Source organism: Mirounga angustirostris, unplaced genomic scaffold (genome assembly GCF_029215605.1).
Source record: "Mirounga angustirostris isolate CCGP_5_RB_7025 unplaced genomic scaffold, mMirAng1.0.hap1 SCAF_13, whole genome shotgun sequence".
Classification (NCBI taxonomy): Eukaryota; Metazoa; Chordata; class Mammalia; order Carnivora; family Phocidae; genus Mirounga; species Mirounga angustirostris.
The window spans coordinates 60,919,435-60,943,751 of NW_026991721.1; the positions used below are offsets into that span (position 1 = coordinate 60,919,435).

The following is a 24,317-nucleotide window of genomic DNA, read 5'->3' on the forward strand; positions in this document are numbered from 1 at the left end:
TTGTCAGAATGGCTAGAATCAAAAAGATAATAACAAGTGTTGGCAAAGATACAGAGAAAAAGGAACCCTTGTACACTGTTGGTGGAAATGTAAATTGTTGCAGCCACTGTGGAAAACAGTATGGACGTTCCTCAAAAAATTAAAAAATACTATATGATCCAGTAATTTCACTATGGGCACTTACCCAAAGAAAACAGCAACACTAATTCAGAAAGTATGCACCCCTGTGTTTATTGCAGTATTTACAATAGCCAAGACATGGAAGCAACCAAGTGTCCATCAATGGGATGAATGGATAAAGAAGATGTGGTGTATATATATGTGTGTGTGTGTGTGTGTGTGTATGTATGTATATATATGTGTATATATGTGTGTATATATATGTATATATATATACACACAATGGAATGCTATTACTAAGCCATAAAAAAGAATGAGTTCTTGCCATTCACAACATGGATGGACCTAGAGGGTGTTATGCTAAGTGAAATAAGTCAGAGAAAGACAAATGCCAAAATACCTTACCACTTACATGTGGAAACCAAAAAAAAAAAAAAAAAAAACCACACACACACAGAAACAGACTCAAATACAGAGAACAAACTGGTGGTTGCTGGTGGGGGGCGGAGGGAAATAGGTGAAATAGGTAAAGGAAATTATTAAAAGATACAAACTTTCAGCTATAAAATAAATAAGCCACATAGACGAAAAGTACCACATAGAGAATATAGTCAATAATATTAATAATGTATGGTCACAGATACTACACTTATTGTGGTGAGCACTACGTAACGTATACTGAAACTAATAGAACACTGTATGTCAACTATATTTCAAAAAAAAAAAAAATTCATTCACTCACTCATTCTTCCATTTCAACTAACACTTTAGAGCCTACTGTTGGCCTATGCTAGGCTCTGGGAATAATACAAATAATCCCTGCCCTAGCAGAGCTTAGAGTCTTTTGCAGGATGACAGACTTATTAACTAGGAAGAAATGACAAGACAGGATGATCGAAGAGACATAGGAAGTGAAGGAAAAGGTAAATCAAGGATAATATTGGATTTCTGCTTTGGGCTTTTAAGTAGATGGTGGAGCCATTTGAGGAGATGGAGAATATTAAAGGTGGAGTAGAGTCAGTTGGGGATAGATGATGATTTTCATTTTGCACATTGATTCATTCAAAAGACATTTATTAACTGAAGAAGGGCAGGTCATCTATGAGACATGTTCAGTAGGACCCTGAATATAGAGGACAGGAAATGAAGACCTTAGCAAAGAATGCCATGATTACCTCTTCTACCATAATACATATACAAATGCTTATTTCAAAAGTGAATACCTATCCTTTTTCAACAATAAGAATTTCCTTAGTATCTACTATGTGAACATAGTGAACGAAACAGACTAAGTCTGTCCTCTCTAAGTTTATATCCCAGCAATGCATGCCCTAAATCTACAGGGCCACACACGTCCTCAGCATGCCTGCTACGGCTGTTTTCTGCCCCAGGCTGCACCCTCACTGCTCCCTCAGGTCATGTCATGCTTCCAGGAGGTGAAGGATTACAACCGGACATGCTGCTCCAGAAAGGAAGTGCTGCTGATCTTAAGGACAGAAATAAGGACACCTCAATTCTGATTCCTAGATCCTTTTCTTAGTCTTTATGTCCTGGGGATGGATACTGTGCTTAATATCAGGCATAACATGACACAATACCAACCTTCTACAAGGCTTAAACACATACATAGACATATTGCTCACAGGTAAAAGCTGTCTGAAAGTTTTATTAGATAATATTAAAAACCTTCCCCATATTTTGATTCTTACATAAGCATGGAGATGAAGTCTCAAACTATTTCTGGAATTTTAAGAAAATCTTAAAATTATGGAATTAACATTCTATAAAGGGACTTCGAAGGCTGTAAATGAACATGTCTTCTATGTCTTAAATCCTCTCAGACTCCCAGAGCCTGGAAATGTGTTCAATTTTGATCTGATGGAAAAATACTAGGGTATTTGGGGCTCTTCTAATAATCACAGAAACACAGACTTGAAGAACTAATGCCACAGAGACTAAGGTTAAAGGATAGAAGTATAAAAAGGAAAACAATGTAAAACATGGGGCTACCAGGGCCTTTCAGTGTTGGAGGTGAAGTCTCATAGGGCCTACCTGTAAGGATAAAAGGTGTTGGATTAGGAGTGACAGGGAGAAGGTCACCTTTTTGGGACTGGAAGAGGAAAGATTTGGGAAAGGGAGCCACAAGCTATGCTCTCTGCAGTGGAGGGAAAGCCGATCCCTAGTTCTTGAGAAGTACTGCACAGAGAATGTCTTACACAGTCATTGCCATGTGGCAGGCTGGAATCAATAGGTTCTCAAGGAGTCCACACCTTAGCATCTTAAAAGGAGTAAACGTTCTGAGCTAGGACCTGTGGCCCCAGAAACAATGAGATGGCACAACTCCAGCTGCAGGGTGGGGACAACTCCTCTGCCTTACAGAGAAGTAATCCTAGCACAAAGCACAGAAAGTAGTCAGGGTCACAGTACCACATCGCTGGCTTGGGCAATGCACAGATGGTATATACAGGTGGGAAGGTAGAGCTATGGGATTTGAGCTAAGGGAGTGTGAACAGCAGTAATAGTGAGAAAATATCTTTCTCTGGCTTCTTACTCCAAGGCCCAGTGGTTTAGTCTCCCAGGTAGGAGGCCCTGCCCACAGGTTTTCATCTATGGTTTTCATGACCCTTAGGTGTGGCATGGGTCTTCAAATGGACCAGAACCAGGGTACAGATACTTTTTGAGGGACAAGGGTCCATAAAAGGCTGGTAGTTTCCCACCCAGACTGTGAGTAGTAGAGGGTAAGGGCAGAAAAGATCAGAAAAGTATAGTACAAATTGGTTTAGTCACACTCCTACAAAAACACCTACATTAGATAATGTATATAAAGCACTTCACTCAGAGCTTGGTTCTTAGTAAGTGCTCAACAAATATCAAATTGTATTACACACTTACAGAGATATATTCATGTATAAATATGTACACATTCCTCTACCACTCTGGCCAACAGTCTGGATAGTCACTCTGCTTTCTGGACCAAAAGAAGGTCAAGGCTCCTGGGCGCAGATAGGCAAGGTTCAGCTTCATAAATGTCATTTCAGCAGCATTGTAGACATTGTAGAAAAAGCCAAGCCAAGGAGCTGCAATCTGAGGATGTTCACTCTTGCCTTATCTAGCCAAAGACGCACAAGGCTGGAGCCAAGGAGCCAAGGAAAGGATACCAGGCACTAGCACCATCAAGAGGGCAAACAGAAGAGGCCATGGCGGAGCAGCAGTTTCCTGGGGCAAAGACTCCACAGTGAGCCCAGGGCCACAGGAGGGACCTTTTAGCACTTGGGATTTTGCCACTCACCTCCCAGCTCTTCCTCCATCCTTGTCAGAAGGCCTAGCGGAGACTGAATCCCTCTTTGTTCTCAATCTCACATTCTGGCTTTTCCTCCCTGGCCTCCCCACATCCATATTTTCTTTCTTTTTGCCCACTTTCATCAACCTTCTGAAGCTACCTTTTCAGATCCTCAGCGAGCCCTGTAGCAGGAGGGCTGTCTCCCCTGTGGGGCATCCTAAAAGGCCAGTGTGACTCCTGACACCCATTTTACATGTCTAATCTTGTTCTGGCATAGTCAACACAAAATACAAATGCCTGATCTGATTATACTTGCCCTCTTCTTTTTGTCTCAAGCAGATTTAAAAAGGCATAATTTTAAGTAAAACCAGATTATTAGACAGCTATGAAATCATCTTCATTAGAACCTGGTTATTTCACCCCACAGAACTGCTCATGAACCTCTCCTCACAATAATGTGCACAACACTGAACAAAAACTCTTGAAAGCTGAGACTCTTGAAAGCATATGGTATGAAAATGGATGCTTAGTGAGAAATAATATGTAAATGACAAATAAGTTGATAATTATATAAAATGAAAGTAAGTGGTCCAGAAATCAAGGAAAAGCAAAATTCTGAATGGATTCTCTAAATGGGCAATAGTCTGAGTCCTGGTGTGTGAAAACCTACCTCTCACCATTAGGTCCCACTCTGTTGATTAATTTTTCCATAGCTTCCTCTGTCTCCTTCAGTTTTTCTTGCAGTTGAACAAGCTCAAAATTGGCTGAAAAACAAACATCAATCTAAGAACCATCATACACAACTCCAAAAGCTCTTGTCCAAAACTGGCTGGCTGTGACACCCTACAATCATCCCAGCTGGTTCAGAGATTCAGAGAAGAGACTCCGCGTCTCTCCAGCTGGTCCAATCAGGACACGAGGGGTACCAAGGTGTGGGCACTGAGATCTAAAGGATACATGTTTAGGGAGTAATGCACAAATCACTCCTCCTACACACAGAAATACAGCAGGACCAGCTAAAGAAAAATACCCAGGAGCAAAAAAACAAAACAAACCTCAACACAGTCACCCAAGAAGAAATGAAGAAGATAAACCTATCCTTTCTAGTCCCAGTGATGCTTGAGGGTCAAAGTACTAAGCCTGCAAGGTACTTTAGAAAAGGAGTTAAGACCCTGAAATGAGCAATAGTTCACCTGCACCCGAAGTTTGAAAACATATCTGGAAGATCATGATTTCAATGCTATGCTTCTTCAATAGAGGAAGTCTTGAATGAGGGCTGAAGCCTCCCTGCCCAAGGTTTCCTACCCTCATCATTTGGGGTGAAGTGGTACAACCCTGGCCCCCAGTATTCTCAACAAAGGTCAACAGAGATCACATCGATCTACTGACATTAACACTAAGACCCTAAAAAGTAGAGCAGAAAAAATAGATCAATTAGTACAAGAAATCAACTTTAAGGCAGCAGGAAAACAAAATGCTCTTCATTACGCAGATAATCCAGTTTTTCTGTTTCATACATGAGTACCCTTCTACCCAGATATATTTAGAAGGCCACTGTAAGATACAGTATTTCAAAGGCCTTTTAATACTTCTGGAACAAATTCTTATGCATGCAGCTAACATCTGCAAAGTGTCTAGAGGACTGTGCCACATAAATGCTTATTTTTATTTTCTGCATGATTCAAAACTGAAGGATAAGAAGCAGATATAACTGCTACATTATAAAACAGCTGATCCTAGGAATTCATTTTATTTACTTCTGTTTTCAATGCATTATGTGACTGGATACAGAATCTGTTATTTTTCGACAGAGTCCAAACATTTTTTAAATTATTTTACCGATGCATTTACCATCACTGTTGGTTAGATGTTATCTCAATTAAGAACACAAGAGCTTTATTAAAGGATTTCTTGAATATCTAAGATTTCTAAAAAGGATGCAGACTGTGAGTGGGGTATCAACTTCCACAGAAAATCTGGAGTAAACCCAAAAAGCAGTTATGGCCAAGGGCAGATGCTGCGGCAACTCAGCCTCACTCCATTTTGCTGCTGTCTCTCTTTTAAAAACTTCTGATGAGGCTTCATTATCCACAGGATAAGGCAGTTTGGCCTCCAAGGCCTTCAACAACATGGCTTAACCTACCTACTCCTCAAGGCCTTCTTTCCCACAGCCGTCCTATGTCAGGCTGTGTCTTCCTCAAGCCATCCCGTCCATCGGACAGGACCCAGCTCCATGTCGTTTCCCATAAGGCTTTCCCCAAGTCCCCTTCTAAACAGTAAACTTGGCACAAGTTATTTTTCATCCCAGAGTATGAATTATTAGGGGGAAGAGCCATGCCATATACATCTCATTTCCCCAGAGAGCACAGAATATTCTACTTGGTCAATAAATATTTGATGACCATGTTTCATGAGTCAGAAGTGTTAAACCCTGTCCCTAGATCTAATAACTGATTTTGGCAAGGACTTGATCTCTCTTTCTTAGTTTTCCTCTCTATGGAATAAAGGTATCTGCTACAAATATTCTGAGGTCTGGAAATGAGAAATAACCCACTCCAAATGTGAAATATTAACTTGCTAATATATAAAAAAGTAAATGGACAGTTTTGTACTTTTTGTAACTCTCTTTCTCTTAAAAGCCCAACATCAATTTGGAAACTTGAGAATTCCCAGAGCTTAGGTAAAAATGGCATCAGATTAACTTGGGGCAATTTTTCAGAAATGCTTTTTAAGACCTACCCACAGACTGTCCCTCTGACTGTATTAGGGCGGTCTGACTCAATAAAACTTGTGCATATACTGAGAAGGGGCACTTACTAATTTTCCTGTGGGTGTTTCCAGCTGCGGCAGTAGAGCATTTCCGATCCTCTGTAGTAGTTTTCCCCTTTGAAAGCTGAGAATTGAAGGAGGTACAGCACATCAACAGCAGCTCAGAACCTCAAAGTCATGGAAAACCTCATATTAAATGAAAAAAGAAAAAAGGTTGGGAGACAAAAATTAAGTCAGAAATCAAATCAAATATTAGTATCAGAGAAACATTTCAAAAAAAAAAAGGAGAGAAAGAACCAATAGAAGGTTCCCAAGAGAGGCACCTGTGTGGCTCGCTGAGTTAAGCATCTGCCTTCAGCTCAGGTCATGATCTCAGGGTCCTGGGATCGAGCCCAGCGTCAGGCTCCCTGCTCAGCGGGGAGTCTCCTTCTCCCTCTCCTCCTGCTTTCTCTCTCCCTCTCTCTTTCAAATAAATAAAATCTTAAAAAAAAAGGTTCCCAAGAAGTGAAAAAACCATCAAGGCACAAGGCCAGGTCATCTGCCTTACCCACACTTATCTCAAAGGGGATGTGCAGCCCCCAGAGGTGTTCTTACAGAGGCAACTCAGCACCCCCGCAGAGTTTCTGGGCAAGAAGGACTTGCTTCTTACTCTGGTTAGAAGGGCACAGTGAATATTTAAGATTTCCAAAAAAGGCTGCAGAACGTGACTTCTGCTCCACTTCACGGTGTCTAGGCCTATAGCTTGATGAAGCCTGCCTAGAGGTGGAACTTAATTGGGAGTCTGCTTTTAAAGGACCCAAACCACATCTCCCCAGAGCAGGGAGACATCAGGCTTACTTCCAGGATTGGCAGTTTTGTTTCAGAATTACTGCAGTGGATGTTAAACCAGCACCTCATACTCCTGGAGGGGGAAAGGAGGGCAAAGTGGTGTTGGTATGGTCATTATTGGGCCTCACAGTGGCTACTTGGAAATCACTGTGCCAATCCTAATAATAAAGTTCTCCTTAAAATATCTTTAGGCCTTTTCAGCTTGCAAAGACATCCAGTCAAAAAAAACAAAAACAAAAACAAAACAACTGGGGTGGGAGGAGGCTTTCTTTGACCTTTATTGCTCACTGCATTAGCAACTAGAAGACCGAGGCTCAAGTCCTGATTCTGCATTTCTAGTTGTGAATTCTAGGTCAAAACCCTTTAAGCTCTGAGCTAAGATCTTCTCTCCTGTAAAACCAAGATAACAGTTATCCTAAGTATCTCATAAAGAGGAGGCAAGATTTAAAGATGATTTGAATAAAGGTTATGAACTGTAAAGAGTTTTAATGCCAACAATGATTTTTATTATGACACTAGATTTTATTGATATGATCAAGATGATTCCACTTACCTTAAATAGAATATACAGTATATATAAAAAAATCCCAAAACCATAGATTGGAATAATCTGTCCCATCAGGCCTCTTCCACGACCTCCTCCTCCAGTGCCTCCACCTGATCCTTTGGCCTTTGCAAATGCCTCTGCAAGGTGAGACCTCTGGAAACGAGCCCCAGGGGTCTGGCCATCTGAGGGTGGCTGGTGATGATGCATCATGGGTGGAAATCGACCCAACTTTCCTGAGAAAATAATTAGTATTTATTTATTATTATTTTTTTAGCAGTTTATATCTCATGGTTTTTTATATTCTCAATACTGATTCTTTTTTTTTTGTAGTTTTTAATTTTATTATATTATGTTAGTCACCATACAATACATCATTAGTTTTTGATGTAGTGATCCACGATCCATTGTTTTCGTATAACACCCAGTGCTCCATGCAGTACGTGCCCTCCTTAATACCCATCACCGGGCTAACCAATCCCCCCTCCCCCCTCCCCTCTAGAACCCTGTTTGTTTCTCAGGTCCATAGTCTCTCATGGTTCATCTCTCCCTCCAATCCCCCCCGCATTTTTCCCTTCCTTCTCCTAATGTCCTCCATGTTATTCCTTATGTTCCACAAATAAGTGAAACCATATAATTGACTTTCTCTGCTTGACTTATTTCGCTTAGCATAATCTCCTCCAGTCCCATCCAGTTTGATGTAAAAGTTGGATATTCATCTTTTCTGATGGCTGAGTAATATTCCATTGTATATATGGAGCACATCTTCTTTATCCATTCATCTGTTGAAAGGCATCTCGGCTCTTTCCACAGTTTGGCTATTGCGGACATTGCTGCTATGAACATTGGGGTGCATATGGCCCTTCTTTTCACTACATCTGTGTCTTTGGGGTAAATATCCAGGAGTGCAATTGCTGGGTCATAGGGTAGCTCTATTTTTAAATTTTTGAGGAACCTCCACACTGTTTTCCAAAGTGGCTATACCAACTTGCATTCCCACCAACAGTGTAAGAGGGTTCCCCTTTCTCCACAACCTCTCCAACATTTGTTGTTTCTTTCCCTGTCCATTTTGGCCATTCTAACTGGTGTAAGGTGGTATCTCAGTGTGGTTTTGATTTGGATTTCCCTGATGGCTAATGATGATGAACATTTTTTCATGTGTCTGTTAGCCATTTGTATGTCTTCTTCAGAGAAGTGTCTGTTCATCTCTTCTGCCCACTTTTTGACTTGATTATTTGTTTTTTGAGTGTTGAGTTTGAGAAGTTCTTTATAGATTTTGGATACCAGCCCTTTATCTGTAGTGTCATTTGCAAATATCTTCTCCCATTCTGTGGGTTGCCTCTTTGTTTTGTTGACTGTTTCCTTTGCTGTGCAGAAGCTTTTTATCTTGATGAAGTCCCAAAAGTTCATTTTTGCTTTTGTTTCACTAGCTTTTGGAGGTGTATCTTGAGAGAAGTTGCTGTGGCCGATGTCAAAGAGGTTACTGCCTATGTTCTCCTCTAGGATTTTGATGGATTCCTGTCTCACATTGAGGTCTTTCATCCACTTTGAGTTTATCTTTGTGAGTGGTGTTAGAGAATGGTCGAGTTTCATTCTTCTGCATGTGGCTGTCCAATTTTCCCAGCACCATTTATTGAAGGGACTGTTTTTCGATTGCATGTTTTTTCCTGCTTTGTCAAAGATTATTTGACCATAGAGTTGAGGGTCCATATCTGGGTTCTCTATTCTGTTCCATTGGTCTGTTTGTCTGTTTTTGTGCCAGTACCATGATGTCTTGGTGATCACTGCTTTGTAATATAGCTTGAAATCAGGCAACGTGATGCCCCCAGCTTTGTTTTTCTTTTTCAACATCTCCTTGGCAATTCGGGGTCTTTTCTGATTCCATACAAATTTTAGGATTGTTTGTTCCAGCACTTTGAAAAATGTCATTGGAATTTTGATCAGGATGGCACTGAAGGTATAGATTGTTAAAATGTCTATGCTACCCAGAGCAATGTTTATTCTTCCGATCCATGAGCATGGAATATTTTTCCATCTTTTTGTGTCTTCCTCAATTTCTTTCATGAGTGTTTTGTATTTCCTAGAGTATAGATCCTTTACCTCTTTGGTTAGGTTTATTCCGAGGTATCTTATGGTTTTTGGTGCTATTGTAAATGGAATCGTTTCTTTAATTTCTCTTTCTACAGTTGCGTTGTTAGTGTATAAGAAAGCAACTGATTTCTGTGCATTGATTTTGTATCCTGCCCCATTACTGAATTGCTGGATGTGTTCTAGTAATTTGGGGGTGGAGTCTTTTGGGTTTTCCACATAAAGTATCATGTCGTCTGCGAAAAGAGAGAGTTTGACTTCTTCTTTGCCAATTTGAATACCTTTTATTTCTTTTTGTTGTCTGATTGCTGTTGCTAGGACTTCTAGTACTATGTTGAGCAACAGTGGTGAGAGTGGGCACCCTTGACGTGTTCCTGATCTTAAGGGAAAGGCTCTCAGCTTTTCCCCACTGAGGATGATATTCGCTGTGGGGTTTTCATAGATGGATTTTATGAGCTTGAGGAATGTTCCCTCTATCCCTATACTCTGGAGAGTTTTAATCAGGAAAGGATGTTGTATTTTGTCAAATGCTTTTTCTGCATCAATTGAGAGGACCATATGGTTCTTCTCCCTCCTCTTATTAATGTGTTCTATCAATTGATTGATTTGCAAATGTTGAACCACCCTTGCATCCCGGGGATAAATCCCACTTGGTCGTGGTGGATGATCCTTTTAATGTATTGTTGGATCCTATTAGCTAGGATTTTGTTGAGGATTTTGGAATCCATATTTATCAGGGATATCGGTCTGAAATTCTCCTTTTTGATGGGGTCTTTGCCTGGTTTGGGGATTAAGGTAATGCTGGCCTCATAGAATGAGTTTGGAAGTTTTCCTTCTGTTTCTATTTTTTGAAACAGCTTCAGTAGAAGAGGTATTATTTCTTCTTTGAATGTTTGGTAGCATTCCCCAGGCAATCCATCAGGCCCTGGACTCTTGTTTTTTGGGAGGTTTTTGATCACTGCTTCAATCTCGTTACTGGTTATTGGCCTATTCAGGTTGTCAATTTTTTCCTGTTTCAGTTTTGGCAGCTTATAGGTTTCCAGGAAGGCCTCCATTTCATCCAGATTGCTCAGTTTATTGGCATATAGTTGTTTTGTTTTGTTTTTTAAGATTTTATTTATTTGACAGAGAGAGACACAGCGAGAGAGGGAACACAAGCAGGGGGAGGGGGAGAGGGAGAAGCAGGCTTCCCGCGGAGCAGGGAGCCCGATGCGGGGCTCGATCCCAGGACCCCTGAGATCATGACCTGAGCCGAAGGCAGACGCTTAACGACTGAGCCACCCAGGCGCCCTGGCATATAGTTGTTGATAATAATTTCTAATAATTGTTTCTATTTCCTTGGTGTTAGTCGTGATCTCTCCCCTTTCATAATTTTATTAATTTGGGTCCTTTCTTCTTTTGGATAAATCTGGCCAGTGGTTTATCAATCTTATTAATTCTTTCAAAGAACCAACTTCTAGTTTCGTTGATCTGATCTACTGTGTTTCTGGTTTCTAATTCATTGATTTCTGCTCTAATTTTAATTATTTCTCTTCTAATGCGTGGCTTAGGCGTCGTTTGTTGCTTTTTCTCTAGTTCTTTAAGGTCTAGAGTTAGTTGGTGAATTCGGGATTTTTCTATTTTTTTGAGTGAGGCTTGGATGGCTATGTATTTCCCCCTTAGGACCGCCTTTGCAGTATCCCATAAGTTTTGGACCAATGTGTTTTCGTTCTCATTGATTTCCATGAATTGTTTAAGTTCTTCTTTGATTTCTTGGTTGACCCAAACATTCTTGAGCAGAGTGGTCTTTAGCTTCCAAGTGTTTGAATTTCTGCCAAATTTTTTCTTGTGATTGAGTTCCAGTTTTAGAGCATTGTGGTCTGAGAATATGCAGGGAATAATCTCAATCTTTTGGTATCAGTTGAGACCTGATTTGTGACCCAGTATATGGTCTATTCTGGAGAAAGTTCCATGTGCGCTCAAGAAGAATGAGTATTCTGTTGTTTTAGGGTGGAATGTTCTGTAAATATCTATGAGGTCCATCTGGTCCAATGTATCATTCAAAGCTCTTGTTTCCTTGTTGATTTTCTGCTTAGATGATCTGTCCATTGCTGAGAGTGGAGTATTGAGGTCTCCTACAATTAACGTATTGTTATCAATATGACTCTTTATTTTGGTTAAGAGTTGGCTTATGTAGATGGCTGCTCCCATGTTGGGGGCATAGATATTTACAACTGTTAGATCTTCTTGTTGGATAGACCCTTTAAGAATGATATAGTGTCCTTCTGTGTCTCTTATTACAGACTTCAGTTTAAAATCTAATTTGTCTGATACAAGAATTTCTACCCCAGCTTTCTTTTGAGGTCCGCTGGCATGGAAGATGGATCTCCATCCCTTCACTTTCAGTCTGGATGTATCTTTAGGTTCAAAATGAGTCTCTTGTAGACAGCATATGGATGGGCCCTGTCTTTTTATCCGATCTGCAACCCTGTGCCATTTTATGGGAGCATTTAGACCATTCACGTTGAGAGTGATTATTGAAAGATATGAATTAATTGTCATCATGTTGCCTGTGAAGACGTTGTTTTTATAGATTGTCTCTGTAAATTTCTGTTCTATATCACTCTTGGGGTCATTCTCTTTTTATAGAACCCCCCTTAATATTTCTTGCAGGGCCGGCTTAGTGGTCACATATTCTTTCAGTTTCTGCCGGTCTTGGAAGCTCTGCATCTCTCCATCCATTCTAAATGACAGCCTTGCCGATAAAGTATTCTTGGCTGCGTGTTCTTCTCGTTTAGTACCCTGAATATGTCTTGCCAGCCTTTCTGGCTTGCCAGGTCTCTGTGGATAGGTCTGACGTTATTCTGATGTTCCTTCCTCTGTACGTAAGGAATCTCTTCCCCCTAACTGCCCTTAAGATGGTTTCCTTGGTTCTAAGATTTGCAAGTTTTACTACTATTACATGCCGGGGTGTTGCCCTGTTTTCCTTGATCTTAGGAGGGGTCCTCTCTGCCTCTAGGACTCGAATGTTTGTTTCATTCCCCAGATTAGGGAAGTTCTCAGCTACGATTTGCTCAAATACATCTTCTAGTCCTCTCTCTCTCTCTCTCCACTCCCTCCGGGATTCCAATTATTCTGACATTAGAACGCTTCATGGTGTCACTTATTTCTCTGATTCTATTTTCATGGATTCTGAGTTGTTTTTCCCTGGCCTCCTCTTTTCCCTTTTTATCTATTATATCATCTTCCAGGTCGCTTATTCACTCTTCTGCCTCAGTTACCTTAGCTGTTAGATTATCTAGATTGGATTGGATCTCTTTGATAGCATTTTTAAATTCTGCCGATTCACCTTTTATTTCTGCCCTTAGAGACTCTATGTGCCATTAATTGATTTCTCCATTCTAGCCATTGTCTTCACAATTGCTAGCCTGAATTCCATCTCCAACATCTTGGTTATATCTGCATCCATTTGTAAATCTGCAGCATAAGTCATAGTCTCTGAGTCTTTTCTGTTTTGGGGGCTCCTCCTCCTAGTCATTCTGTTGATGGGTGTTTGGGGGAATGTATAGAGTCCAAATTATTGACCAGAACCCAAGCAAGATGCACCTGTTTTCTTGGGACCTTAGGGTTGCTGGCCTCTTGTTTTCACAACCTGTCTTCTGCGGGAGGGGCCTGCCATGCTGTTACTCAGGCAACCCTGTTTGGGCTGAGTTGCCCTGCCCCCCTGTGGCAGGGGATGGGCTCAGCGGGAATCAGTTTTGGGGGCTTTTGTTCTCTGGCAGTTTTCCACGTCTCTCCCGTGAGTCAGAGCAGAAGAGACCGTTTCCAACCCTCTGCCTCAGAGCAGAAAGACTGCAGCCTGTTCTTCAGTGAGCTCTCCAGGCCACACCGTCTCTGTTTCTGTCCGTGCTGCTATAAACTGCAGCGGCCTGGGTTGTGTGCCCCTCCGCAGCGCCCCCAGTCCTGCCTCCAGGTCGGGGCCCGTCTCTGCCCTTTGTGCTTCTAAAACCGCCAGCTGCTCCCAGTTCGCGCGTGCACGACTCTGCCGCTTGGGGTTTCCACCCCAGGGGTTGCAGTTCACCAGCACGACCCTGGCGCACTGGTTTCCGACTCGGAGGCTGCAGTTCGCGTGCGCGCGACCGTCGCTCCGGTTTCTGGGGGGGGGGGGGGGGGGGGCTGCAGTTTGCGTGCGTTCGACCCCGCCGGTCTGGTTTTCCACCCTGGGGGCTGCCCTAAAGTTCTTTCCCAATGCTACCGGTCTGCGAGTCTGTGCCCGTCCGCAGCGCGTGAGGCTGTCACTCACCGCCGGTGTAGGATCCCCACGGCCAGGCACCCTCCCACTGCCATTTATCCTCCGATATCTGCCCGCAGACTCACGGCTCTCCGCTTCGTACCTCAAAACCAACTGCCTGCGATATTCTGTTTGTAGAGATCCAGATCTTCTTACATCTCAGGCTGGTTTCGTGGGTGCTCAGAGGGGTCTGGTAGATATCCAGCTCAATTCTAGGGGGACCAGTTGAAATAGGGTCCCCTACTCCTCCGCCATCTTTCCCCTCCTCCAGTATTTATTTCTTCTATTTTAAGTATAGCTCTTATGAAAACACCTCACGCACTGAGGCATAAATAACCGAAGCCAATTCAAACAAGTTAAAAAAACAGGAACTTGATTACAAGGATACAGAGGTATGACACAGATAATAAATATGATGTGGCAATCTCTAGCTGTTCACCAAACCCATTTTCTCTTCCTTCTAGGTCCACAGCTTGAGAACATTTTTCAGCTTCCTATACAGTTAAATGTAGCCATGCAATGGAGTTCCAGCCAGAGGAATGGGAGTGATATGTGCTGATTCATGGCCTGACCTATAAAACGTCCCATGTACTAAACTCCACATTCATTTCCCATCTGTAGCCTTCATGCTGACCTAGGGGAGACCTCTGAAGTCATGTGATGAAAATGGCAGAGCCTCCATCAATCTAGGTTCCTGAATAACTGTGCGGCACAGAGTCCTCCAGTGTTGCCGCTCAACCAACTTAGAACCATCTGGACCTGTTTATGTGAGTGAGAAATAAACTTCTATTGTGTTATGGCCATTATACACTTTGGAGTCTGTTACAGCAGTTAGCCCCTGATAACTACTACAGAAAAGGAAGTGCAATCTGGTCTCAGAAGAGAAAAGAACCAGAAACTGGAAAACCATCAGGATCCAGGACAGCTACTCTCAGTCTACTTTTGTCTCCCTCTCTATGGTGCCACAGGCTTTTTCCTGTGCTTCTCTGTGCAGATCTTTATTCTCCCTTCTGGCAGACCATTTCTCTAGCTTCTTTGTGAACATGGAGGAAGATGGGCACCCCAAAACCCTTCAGTTTGCGTGTCCTTCAAGAGGCCAGCAGAGGGCGCCTGGGTGGCTCAGTTGGTTAAGCGACTGCCTTCAGCTCAGGTCATGATTCTGGAGTCCCGGGATCGAGTCCTGCATCAGGCTCCCTGCTCAGCAGGGAGTCTGCTTCTCCCTCTGACCCACTCCCCTCTCATGCTCTCTCTCATTCTCTCTCTCGCAAATAAATAAAAAAATTAAAAAAAAAAAAAAAAAAGAGGCCAGCAGAGACTAGTCACAACTTCAAATTCCTTGGAGGAAGATTTTGATTACTCTGCTTGGGGAAGTATGCATCCCTTTCCAATCAGCTTTTGCTGGGCAGACAGGATTCGTGTAGCACAAACAGGGTCACAGGGTTCTGTGAGTAGAAGCACAGGGCTTAGAGAAAGCGTGCATCAATTTCCTTGCATTATTTCCTCCATCAGGGGCAGTCACACATTAACACCAGCTGCCAAGCCTCCTGAGAGCCACAGGTAAGAAAGGAAAGACCGCTCTTCAAAAGGCCATGTAAACAGGGTTGTGGGGAAAAACCACACTGGGAGCTAACAGTACAGAGCAGAAAACACGAGAGAGAAGAAACACTTCATAAATCAGACTCCAAAAATACAAACCATATAGAGAAATACTGTTAGACTTGACTTCAACAAAACTACAGATTTCTGTACAATAAATACCACGAACAGAGCTATAATAGATGACAGACAAGGAAAAAGCTCCTGCAACATCTAACATTGACAGAGTAAATGTCTAGAATAGACAAGGAATTCCTACAATTTTATATAAAAATCACAAGAAACCCAAAAGAAAAATGGTCAAAAGCTATGGGTAGGGAACCTACAGAAAAAAGCTGAAATGACTAGCAAGTAAATGAAAAGATGATCAAATTCAAAGTAAAGGCAATGAGTAAAATACAAATTAAGATAATGAGAGAGCATTGTTCATACCGATCAGAAGGGCAAAAATGAGAATGGTGGATAATAGCAAAGGCTGGCAAAGACGTCGGGAAGAGGGTAAACAGATACAGCCATTCTGCTAGGAGATCTTAGTGACATTAAGTATGTCTCTGTCCTATGTGATCCAGTGATCCCACTCTGGTGGATAAATTTCAGAGAAATTCTCAAATAGAATGGTCTATGTACAAATTACAGACTTTATAGACCTGTGTGAGAATGTTTGCTGTGATGATAATGTAGCAGTTACTTGAAGTAACTTTGATTTCGGTAACTGGAAGAATGGAAAAATCAAAATGGAGTGGATACAAATATGGAATTCTATGCAGCTTTTAGAAATCACACTTTAGATGTATCTACAGCAACATGAATCTCTTAAGCACGGCACTGAGTAAAAAGCAAATACCATTATGTAAGCTGAAGACATCATAATTATACTACAGGTCTTTCAAGCAAATATGTAGGTATAGGGACATAAACACAGTAGATACATATGAATGGGAAAGGGAATGGGCATGTGGACTCAAGATAAAGGGTTAAAGAGAAAAGAACAAGAAAAACTTGCACTCATGATGTTAATAAGGTGCTATAAACTGATGACTATCTTTAAGTCAGCTGTGCTCCTCAGGTAAGAAAGAAGGCGGGCGGGCAGGCAGGGAGGTAAGACAGCTAACCCCTATTAGGTTTGGAAGACTGCTTTCCGTCTTATATCCCTCTCTCAGCCAGCTCCACTCCAATAATCCTCCTTTCCCTCCCAATATTGACTTTGGAGGACACGGAATTTATGGGAAGAAGTGCTTTTCAAGAGGACAGCAACAAAAGTAGAGCTTCAGACAGAAGAAAACCAGGTCAACACTCCTTATTCTGGGTGCTGGTGACTATGTCGCTATTAAATTGTCAAGGATCTTAATATATTAAATGGTGAGTCATGGCTTTAAGGCTATAATGCACCTTCAAAAAAAAATGCCTAGCCAGCATCCAAAAAGCTAACCTTTCTCTTGAGAGAATCTGATAGATCAGATGGCTAGTGTTCAAGAAACTAGATTTAATATTTGTAGTAATATACGTTGTTGAACTTCATTATACTGTACTGAGAACACAGTCTCCAAAACTTGGTATAAAACAAAAGAAAATTAAAAATAAAAGTCAGGTAATGGCACAAAAATATTTTTTGCGCTTCTAAAATTAAAAAATGCTGACAATGCTAAACACTACACCTCTCGCCCCAAAACTTTTATAGTCTGTCAGCCAGGAAGATTTATAGGACAACTGTTATGTTCAGGACTCTATGCTATAGGTAGGAGCGGGCCATAAATAAAATAGAAACAACAGTTCCCACACTGAATTTTAAAAAGTAGTATATTCAGAACAAACATCAACAAAAAAGGACAGGTTTTCATGGACATTACTAGATAAACTAAATGTCTAAGCATTAAAAGAATGCAAAGAGAGAAAAAGAAAGAGGAATCAAATGGGATCAATCATTGAAGGGAATGAGACATAGAATAAAGCAGCAAAGGCATGCCAGAAGGAAAGAAGAACTCTGCAACAAGAAAGAGATGAGGACAAAGAAATAAGAATAAAGAAGGCTAACTACCAAATTAGTTTGGCCCCATTTAGGGAAGTAACAAGAGATAAGGAGAGGGAAGTGGAGGTGGAGGGTTTAAATGCTAACTTGTGGTGGATAAATGTGGTACTATGGGTCTAAGATCAGGGAAATGACTTAATGAAAAGGGTACCTGAAAGGGATTAAATCTAGCATTTGAGTATAGGGCCTAATGCAGAGACAAACTTGGGTATGAGAAATCAACAAGAAGGCAGTAATTAAGCTCTAAAATGTAACGGCCTGAGGGGATGGCTATAACAATAAAGAGGAAGCAACAGATCCAAGGGCTCTGAGCATGCAGCATTTACTATTGAACAGAATATAGAACTAATGAGGGAAAGGGTCAGAAAACTCCAAGGTTAGGAGTTTAATATACTAAGAGAAGATAATGAAAAAACTGGGTGGGCTTATGACAAGGGGAAGACTAAATACACATTTTTCACACACTAAGTTCCAGGTGTTGGTGGCACATTCAGAAGAAATTTTTATTAGGCTACAGTTAGGCTTGAGAAGAAACTCTAAGCTACCTAAATGAAAAAGTTAATAAAGTGAGTGAACTATTCCCATATTAAAAGTGTTGGTGGGATAGGTGTACTTATGTGCAAAAAGAGGAAGAAAAGAAAATGGAGCTGTCAAAGACCAGATGCAAACCAGAATCCTAAAAATAAATAAATAATCAAAGGGCAGAATTGAAAACAAATGAGAAGTTTAAGAAGCTGATATAAGACTAATGACAATCCCTGTGTTGTTTTTTTTTTTTAAAGATTTTATTTATTTATTTGACAGAGAGAGACACAGCGAGAGAAGGAACACAAGCAGGGGGAGTGGGAGAGGGAGAAGCAGGCTTCACGCGGAGCAGGGAGCCCAATGCGGGGCTCGATCCCAGGACCCTGGGATCATGACCTGAGCTGAAGGCAGACGCCTAACGACTGAGCCACCCAGGCGCCCGACAATCCCTGTTTTTAGACACAATGTATTCTTGAGAAAAGGATGGCCATCCTATGAAATCTTGACTATCCACCTATTTAGACAATAACAGAAACCAATGTACTACAAAGCATCATGTAATCTTCAGAGTCAGAAAGAGGCTTAAAAAAATCATCCAGTCTTTCAACAAATAGTATGGAGACAACTAGATACCCACCTGCAAAAGAATGAAGTTGGACCCCTACCTACACTATTTTTAAAAATTAACTCAAAATTGATTAAAGACCTAAATGTAAGAAAATTACACAACTCTTAGAAGAAAACAGACATAAATCTTTGTGACCTTGGATTAGGCAATGGTTTTAGATAGGACACCAAAACCACAAAGAAAGAAAAAAAGAATAGGTAAACTGGACTACAAATTTTAAAACTTTTCTGCTGCAAAGGATACCATCAGGGCACCTGGGTGGCTCAGTCGTTAAGCATCTGCCTTTGGCTCAGGTCATGATCCCAGGGACCTGGGATCGAGCCCCACATCGGGCTCCGTGCTCAGCGGGAAGCCTGCTTCTCCCTCTCCCACTCCCCCTGCTTGTGTTCTTGGCTCTTGCTATCTCTCGCTCTCTCTCTCTCTGTCAAATAAATAAATAAAGTCTTAAAAAAAAAAAAGATACCATCAAGAAAGTTAAGACAACATACTGAATGGGAGCAAATAATAAATCTGGTAAGGTTCCAGTATCCACAATAGATAAAGAACTCCTTCCACTCAACAATAAAAAGAAATAACCCAACTAAAAAAGGTCAAAGGCTCTTAATAGACATTTCTCCAAAGAATATATACAAATGGCCAATAAGCTCATGAAAAGATGTTCAACACCACTAGTCATCAAGGAAATGCAAATTAAACTGACAATGAGATATACTATATTACACCGGCTAGGATGCTATAATAATAATTTAAAAAAAGAGAAAGTATTGGCAAGGATGTGGAGAAAATCGAACTCTCATACTCTGCTGATGGGAATGTACAATAGCGTAGTCACTTTGAAAACCAGCCTGGCAGTTCTTCAAAAGGGTAAACAAAGTTTCCATATGACCAGCAATTCTACTCTTAGGTATATAGCCAAGAAGAATAGGCTCCCACAAAAACGTGTACAAAAATGTTCATAGCAGCATTATTCATAATTACCAAAAAGTCCATCAACTGACAATAAATGGATAAATACAATGTGGTATACCCATGCAATGGAATATTATTTGGCCATAAAAAAAAATGAAGGGGCGCCTGGGTGGCTCAGTCGGTTGAGTGACTGCCTTCGGCTCAGGTCATGATCCCGGAGTCCCGGGATCGAGTCCCGCATCGGGCTCCCTGCTCAGCGGGGAGTCTGCTTCTCCCTCTGACCCTCCCCCCTCTCATGTGCTCTCTCTCTCTCATTCTCTGTCAAATAATAAATAAAATCTTTAAAAAAAAAAAAAAAGAATGAAGTACTGATACATGCGACAATATGGATGAACTTTGCAAACATTATGCTAAGAAAAAAAAGAGAAAAGATGAGAAAAGAAAAGAAAAAGAAAAAGCCAGTCATGCAAGACCATATATCACATGATTCCATGAATATGAAGTGTCCAGAACAGGCAAATCTATGGAGACAGAAAGTAGATTAGTGGTTGCTTAGGGCTGGCGGGGGGAGGCAGAAAGGAGAGTGACTGCTAATGGGTATGAAATTTTTTGTGTGTATGTGGGAGGGGTGATAAAAATTTCTAAAATTGATTGTGGTGATAGTTGCACAACTCTGACTATATTAAAAACCACTAATTGTACACTTTAAATAGATAAATTGCCTAGTATGTGAATTATATCTCCAAGTTTTTAAAAAAATCATCTAGTCTAACCACATGAGTTCAATACCCTCACCTTCCTTAAATGGAGATTTAACTTTGCTGAATACAATCAAACAGGAAATTCAGTATTGCCCCCAGGAAGCTCATGCCACCTCTGAACAACTGTTAGAATGGTCTTCTTTATATTGAGTTAATAAGTGAGTAATGGGCGGAAGAAAGGAAATCAAATGTAGGGTTTCAAACAGTAGGGAAACGTGACTGATAAAGAGCTTGTAGACTGGAAAGAAGAGCTGAAAAGTGGAGGAAAACTATTTTCAAAGGTAAGAGAAGGAATTGGAGAGCAATGGAACAGATAGGCTAGGTGGTAAAAATAGGTTTTATATCATAGGAGAAATCTCAGCATTTTGTATTTGGTGTAATACTTCACACAATTTACTACTGAACACTTAGTGCGCCAGACACAGATTAAAATGATAAATAAAACAGGGGCACCTGGGTGGTGCAGTCATTTAAGCATCTGACTCTTGGTTTTGGCTCAGTCATGATTTCGGGGTCAGGAGAATCGAGCCCCACATCCTGCTTCGTGCTCAGCTCGGGAGACTGCTTGAGATTCTCTCTCCTTCTTCCTCTACTCCTCCCACTCATGTGTGCGCTCTCTCTCCCTAAAATAAATAAATCTTTAACATATCCTAATAAAAAAATAAATTAAAAAATAAATGATAAATAAAAAAGTCCCTATCTTTAAAGAGTTTACAGATGAGCCATATAGTTCCAGCAACAAGGCAACTGTGCCTTAACCATCAAATCCAATAGTTTTTACCCCTCAGGTCTCACTCTGAAGACTTAACTGCAACACAAGAAAATGATTATCACATACTACTCATTTAATAAATATAGGATTAATCTGAATAAATCCTTGTCAAACTTTCTTGCCCTAATCTCAAGAACCACTCTCCTGGGTTCTTCTTTTCCAACCAACTGGTCTTTCAACCTATTCTTTCGCAGTCTCATGCACAGGTTCTTCTTTAATCCTTTCCCTAAGATCTTTGTCTCAACATATTTTTTTCTCTATCCTTTTTCCTTTGACAAACTCATTCTCATGGATCCATTATAAGTTCCAAAATGTATAGCTCTAGTTCTGACCTTTCCCCCTCAAGCTCCCATCTCTTACTCTAAATTCCATTAGTATATACTTCCTTTTAGTCGGACTATCATGTCAAACCTAAAAATGAAACTCATTTTCACCTTCCAAAACCTGCTCTCCTCCTGTGGGTGTTTATTAAAAAAATAAACAACAAAAAACAAACAGTCATTCTCTCAGACCTTTAGGCTTAAGACCTATGACCTCTGCCACCTGTGACCAAGAAAATTCTTGAGATGGTAGGCTAGGGTCAGAATGCTCAATTTGGAAGAGATTTTTTTTTTCCATAAAGTTAACTGTCTTCAACAGGGAACAACTTCACCTCTTGGATCTTGGTACTATATTGCTTAGAACTGAACCCAGGATGTTTAGAAATTCAGTGGCTATAAAACATTTGGAAATAATTTAAAAAAAAAATTTTTTTTTTTTTAAGATTTTATTTATTTATTTGAGACAGAGAGAATGAGATAGAGCATGAGAGGGAGGAGGGTCAGAGGGAGAAGCAGACTCCCTGCCGAGCAGGGAGCCCGATGCGGGACTCGATCCCAGGACTCCAGGATCATGACCTGAGCCGAAGGCAGTCGCTTAACCGACTGAGCCACCCAGGCGCCCCCAAAAAAATTTTTAATAGATATCTCAAGTGTACAAAAAAGTATAAATGATAATGTATGAGCACTTGTATACCTGCCTACCACATAGATGTAACTGGAAGACTTGTGTACTCTCAGAATGTGCACTTTATACTTTACTATGTTAAGTGTATACTCATAAACTACATACAATATTGTCTTGAGTTTTAAAACTATATTATGAATGGGCAGTAGCGACAGTCATATAGCAATATGAACATACTTACTGCCACTGAACTGTACACCTACTGGTTAAAAGGATAAATTTCTGTTACAATAAAAAAAACCTTTATATTATGATATCATACTATACTCATTCTTCTGCAACTTCCCTTTTCTGCTCTTTTTCTGGGTGGGGATTAATATTTTGGCCTAGAAATGCACCATGTTGATTTGATATATGTAGCTCCAGTTCATTCACTTGAACTGCCATATAGCATCTCCTAGTATGTCCATTATCACAATTTATTCACCTCCTCCCGAGCTGATGAATATTTAGGTTATTTTCTATTTTTCACTATTATAAACGTTCTACTTTATAGCTACATTACAAAGAGGATTTGTGGTTTTTAAAAAATTTTGCTTAAAAAAACAGCTCAAAAAGGACGCCTGGGTGGCTCAATTAAGCGTCTGTCTTTGGCTCACGTCATGATCCTGGAGTCCTGGGATCGAGCCCCAAGTCAGGCTCCCCGCTCAGCAGTGAGCCTGCTTCTTCCTCTCCCTCTGCTCCTCTCCCACCCCACCCCACCCTCTCTCTCTCCAATACATAAAAATCAAAAAAACAAAACAGCTCAAGAGACCAGGATATTAAAGATATTAGAACATTAAAACTGCACTTTTCAAAATAGAAAACAGCTGTGTTCACCATCTCTATCTGCACTTACGTATTCTCTAAAATGGGACTTGACTAAATCCTAATTGTTTATTGAAAGCTTTCCCCATATTTAGGTTTATTTATTAAAATTTCACTTAGCATATCATTTAAGCTTGACTACAAACTTAATGGATTTTACAGAGTGAAGTTCTACTTTCCCTTAATAACCATCCTTATTGCTAAAAACAAAAACTCTAACACTGTTAACAAAAGAGCTTTCTGAAAGAAGCATTAAACCATCTGCAACATTTCATTCTTAAGACAAATAAATCAATAAAGAACTGGATGTGTTTATATTTGATTACCGCAGTTTAAAAAAATCCTTATGGGCCAATTCCTTAAGATATGTAAGCTTCTCCCTAAATACTGAGGAAATTCTAGAGGCCAAATTTAATTCGGCATTACTTAAAGTGGAGCCTGGGACCACAGCTGACTGTTCCTCATCAGTCTCCTCCAGGGGTCCCTCATCTTGTTACATTCCTCTCCTACCTAAAGCTGTGCTCTCCCCACCACTGCTTCGATGTTTTCTGCTAATTTAACCATGTATTTTTTTCCATCTTTTACCAACCTCCTCACTCCCAAATTATGCTACGTACTATTAAGAGATACTTGTGTGTCTAAGTTGCTCAGCACAGGGCCTAGTCCATATACCCTACACATGTTAATTACTGTTTTGTTAGGAGTCATCTTCCTAAAGCATAATTCTAACAGGTCTTGCCATTTTCTCCCATCAAAAGCTTTCAGTGGTTTCAACACAAGACTGTGTTACACAGTCAGCAAAGTGAGTAAAATCAGTACTATCTTTTCAGAGTTATTAGTTAAGATACTGGCTAGGCCTCCAACTATTTAAGTGGAGGTTAAATAAACCCTTTTTTTTTTTTTTTTTTTAAAGATTTTATTTATTTGAGAGAGAGCGAGCAAGCACAAGCAGGGGAAGGGGTAAGGGAGAAGCAGACTCTCTGCTGAGCAGGGAGCCCGATGAGGGGCTCGATCCCAGGACCCCGGGATCATGACCTGGGCCAAAGGCAGATGCTTAATGGACTGATCCACCCAGATGCCCCTAAATGAGCCTTTCTAGAGCTCATTTTCATCATCTGTAAAATGGATATAATTGGGGTTGTTACACGGATTATTCAGGGTTGTTACAAGGATTACAGATTAGGGGCACCTGAGTGGCTCAGTCGGTTAAATGTCTGCCTTCAGCTCAGGTCATGATCCCAGGGTCCTAGGATCAAGCCCACATCAGGCTCCTTGCTCAGTGGGGAGCCTGCTTCTCCCTCTCCCTCTCCCTCTGTGTGCCGCTCCCCCTGCTTGTGCTCACCTGTGCATGCACATGCACTCTCGCGCTCTTTCTCTGTCAAATAAATA

At 40.8% G+C, this 24,317-nt stretch overlaps 2 protein-coding genes across 10 annotated transcripts in view; one reads left to right on the forward strand and one right to left on the reverse strand.

Moving 5' to 3' along the window:
- TUB (TUB bipartite transcription factor) overlaps nt 1-14,733 on the forward strand; it is a 64,348-nt gene extending 49,615 nt beyond the window's left edge. The window contains exon 12 of the mRNA XM_064577057.1: nt 14,364-14,733. Coding sequence (XP_064433127.1) covers nt 14,364-14,458 — 95 coding nt within the window. The 3' untranslated portion in view covers nt 14,459-14,733. The remainder of the gene's footprint in view (nt 1-14,363) is intronic.
- RIC3 (RIC3 acetylcholine receptor chaperone) overlaps nt 1-24,317 on the reverse strand; it is a 59,196-nt gene that overhangs the window by 24,241 nt on the left and 10,638 nt on the right. For 7 of the 9 annotated variants that reach the window (XM_064577061.1, XM_064577062.1, XM_064577060.1 and 4 more), the window contains exons 2-4: nt 7,551-7,777; nt 6,218-6,293; nt 4,071-4,164 (exon numbers count right to left, since the gene is read on the reverse strand). In XM_064577061.1, the coding sequence (XP_064433131.1) occupies nt 4,071-4,164; nt 6,218-6,293; nt 7,551-7,777 (397 nt within the window). The other 2 variants (XM_064577063.1, XM_064577064.1) reach the window with 2 other exon arrangements.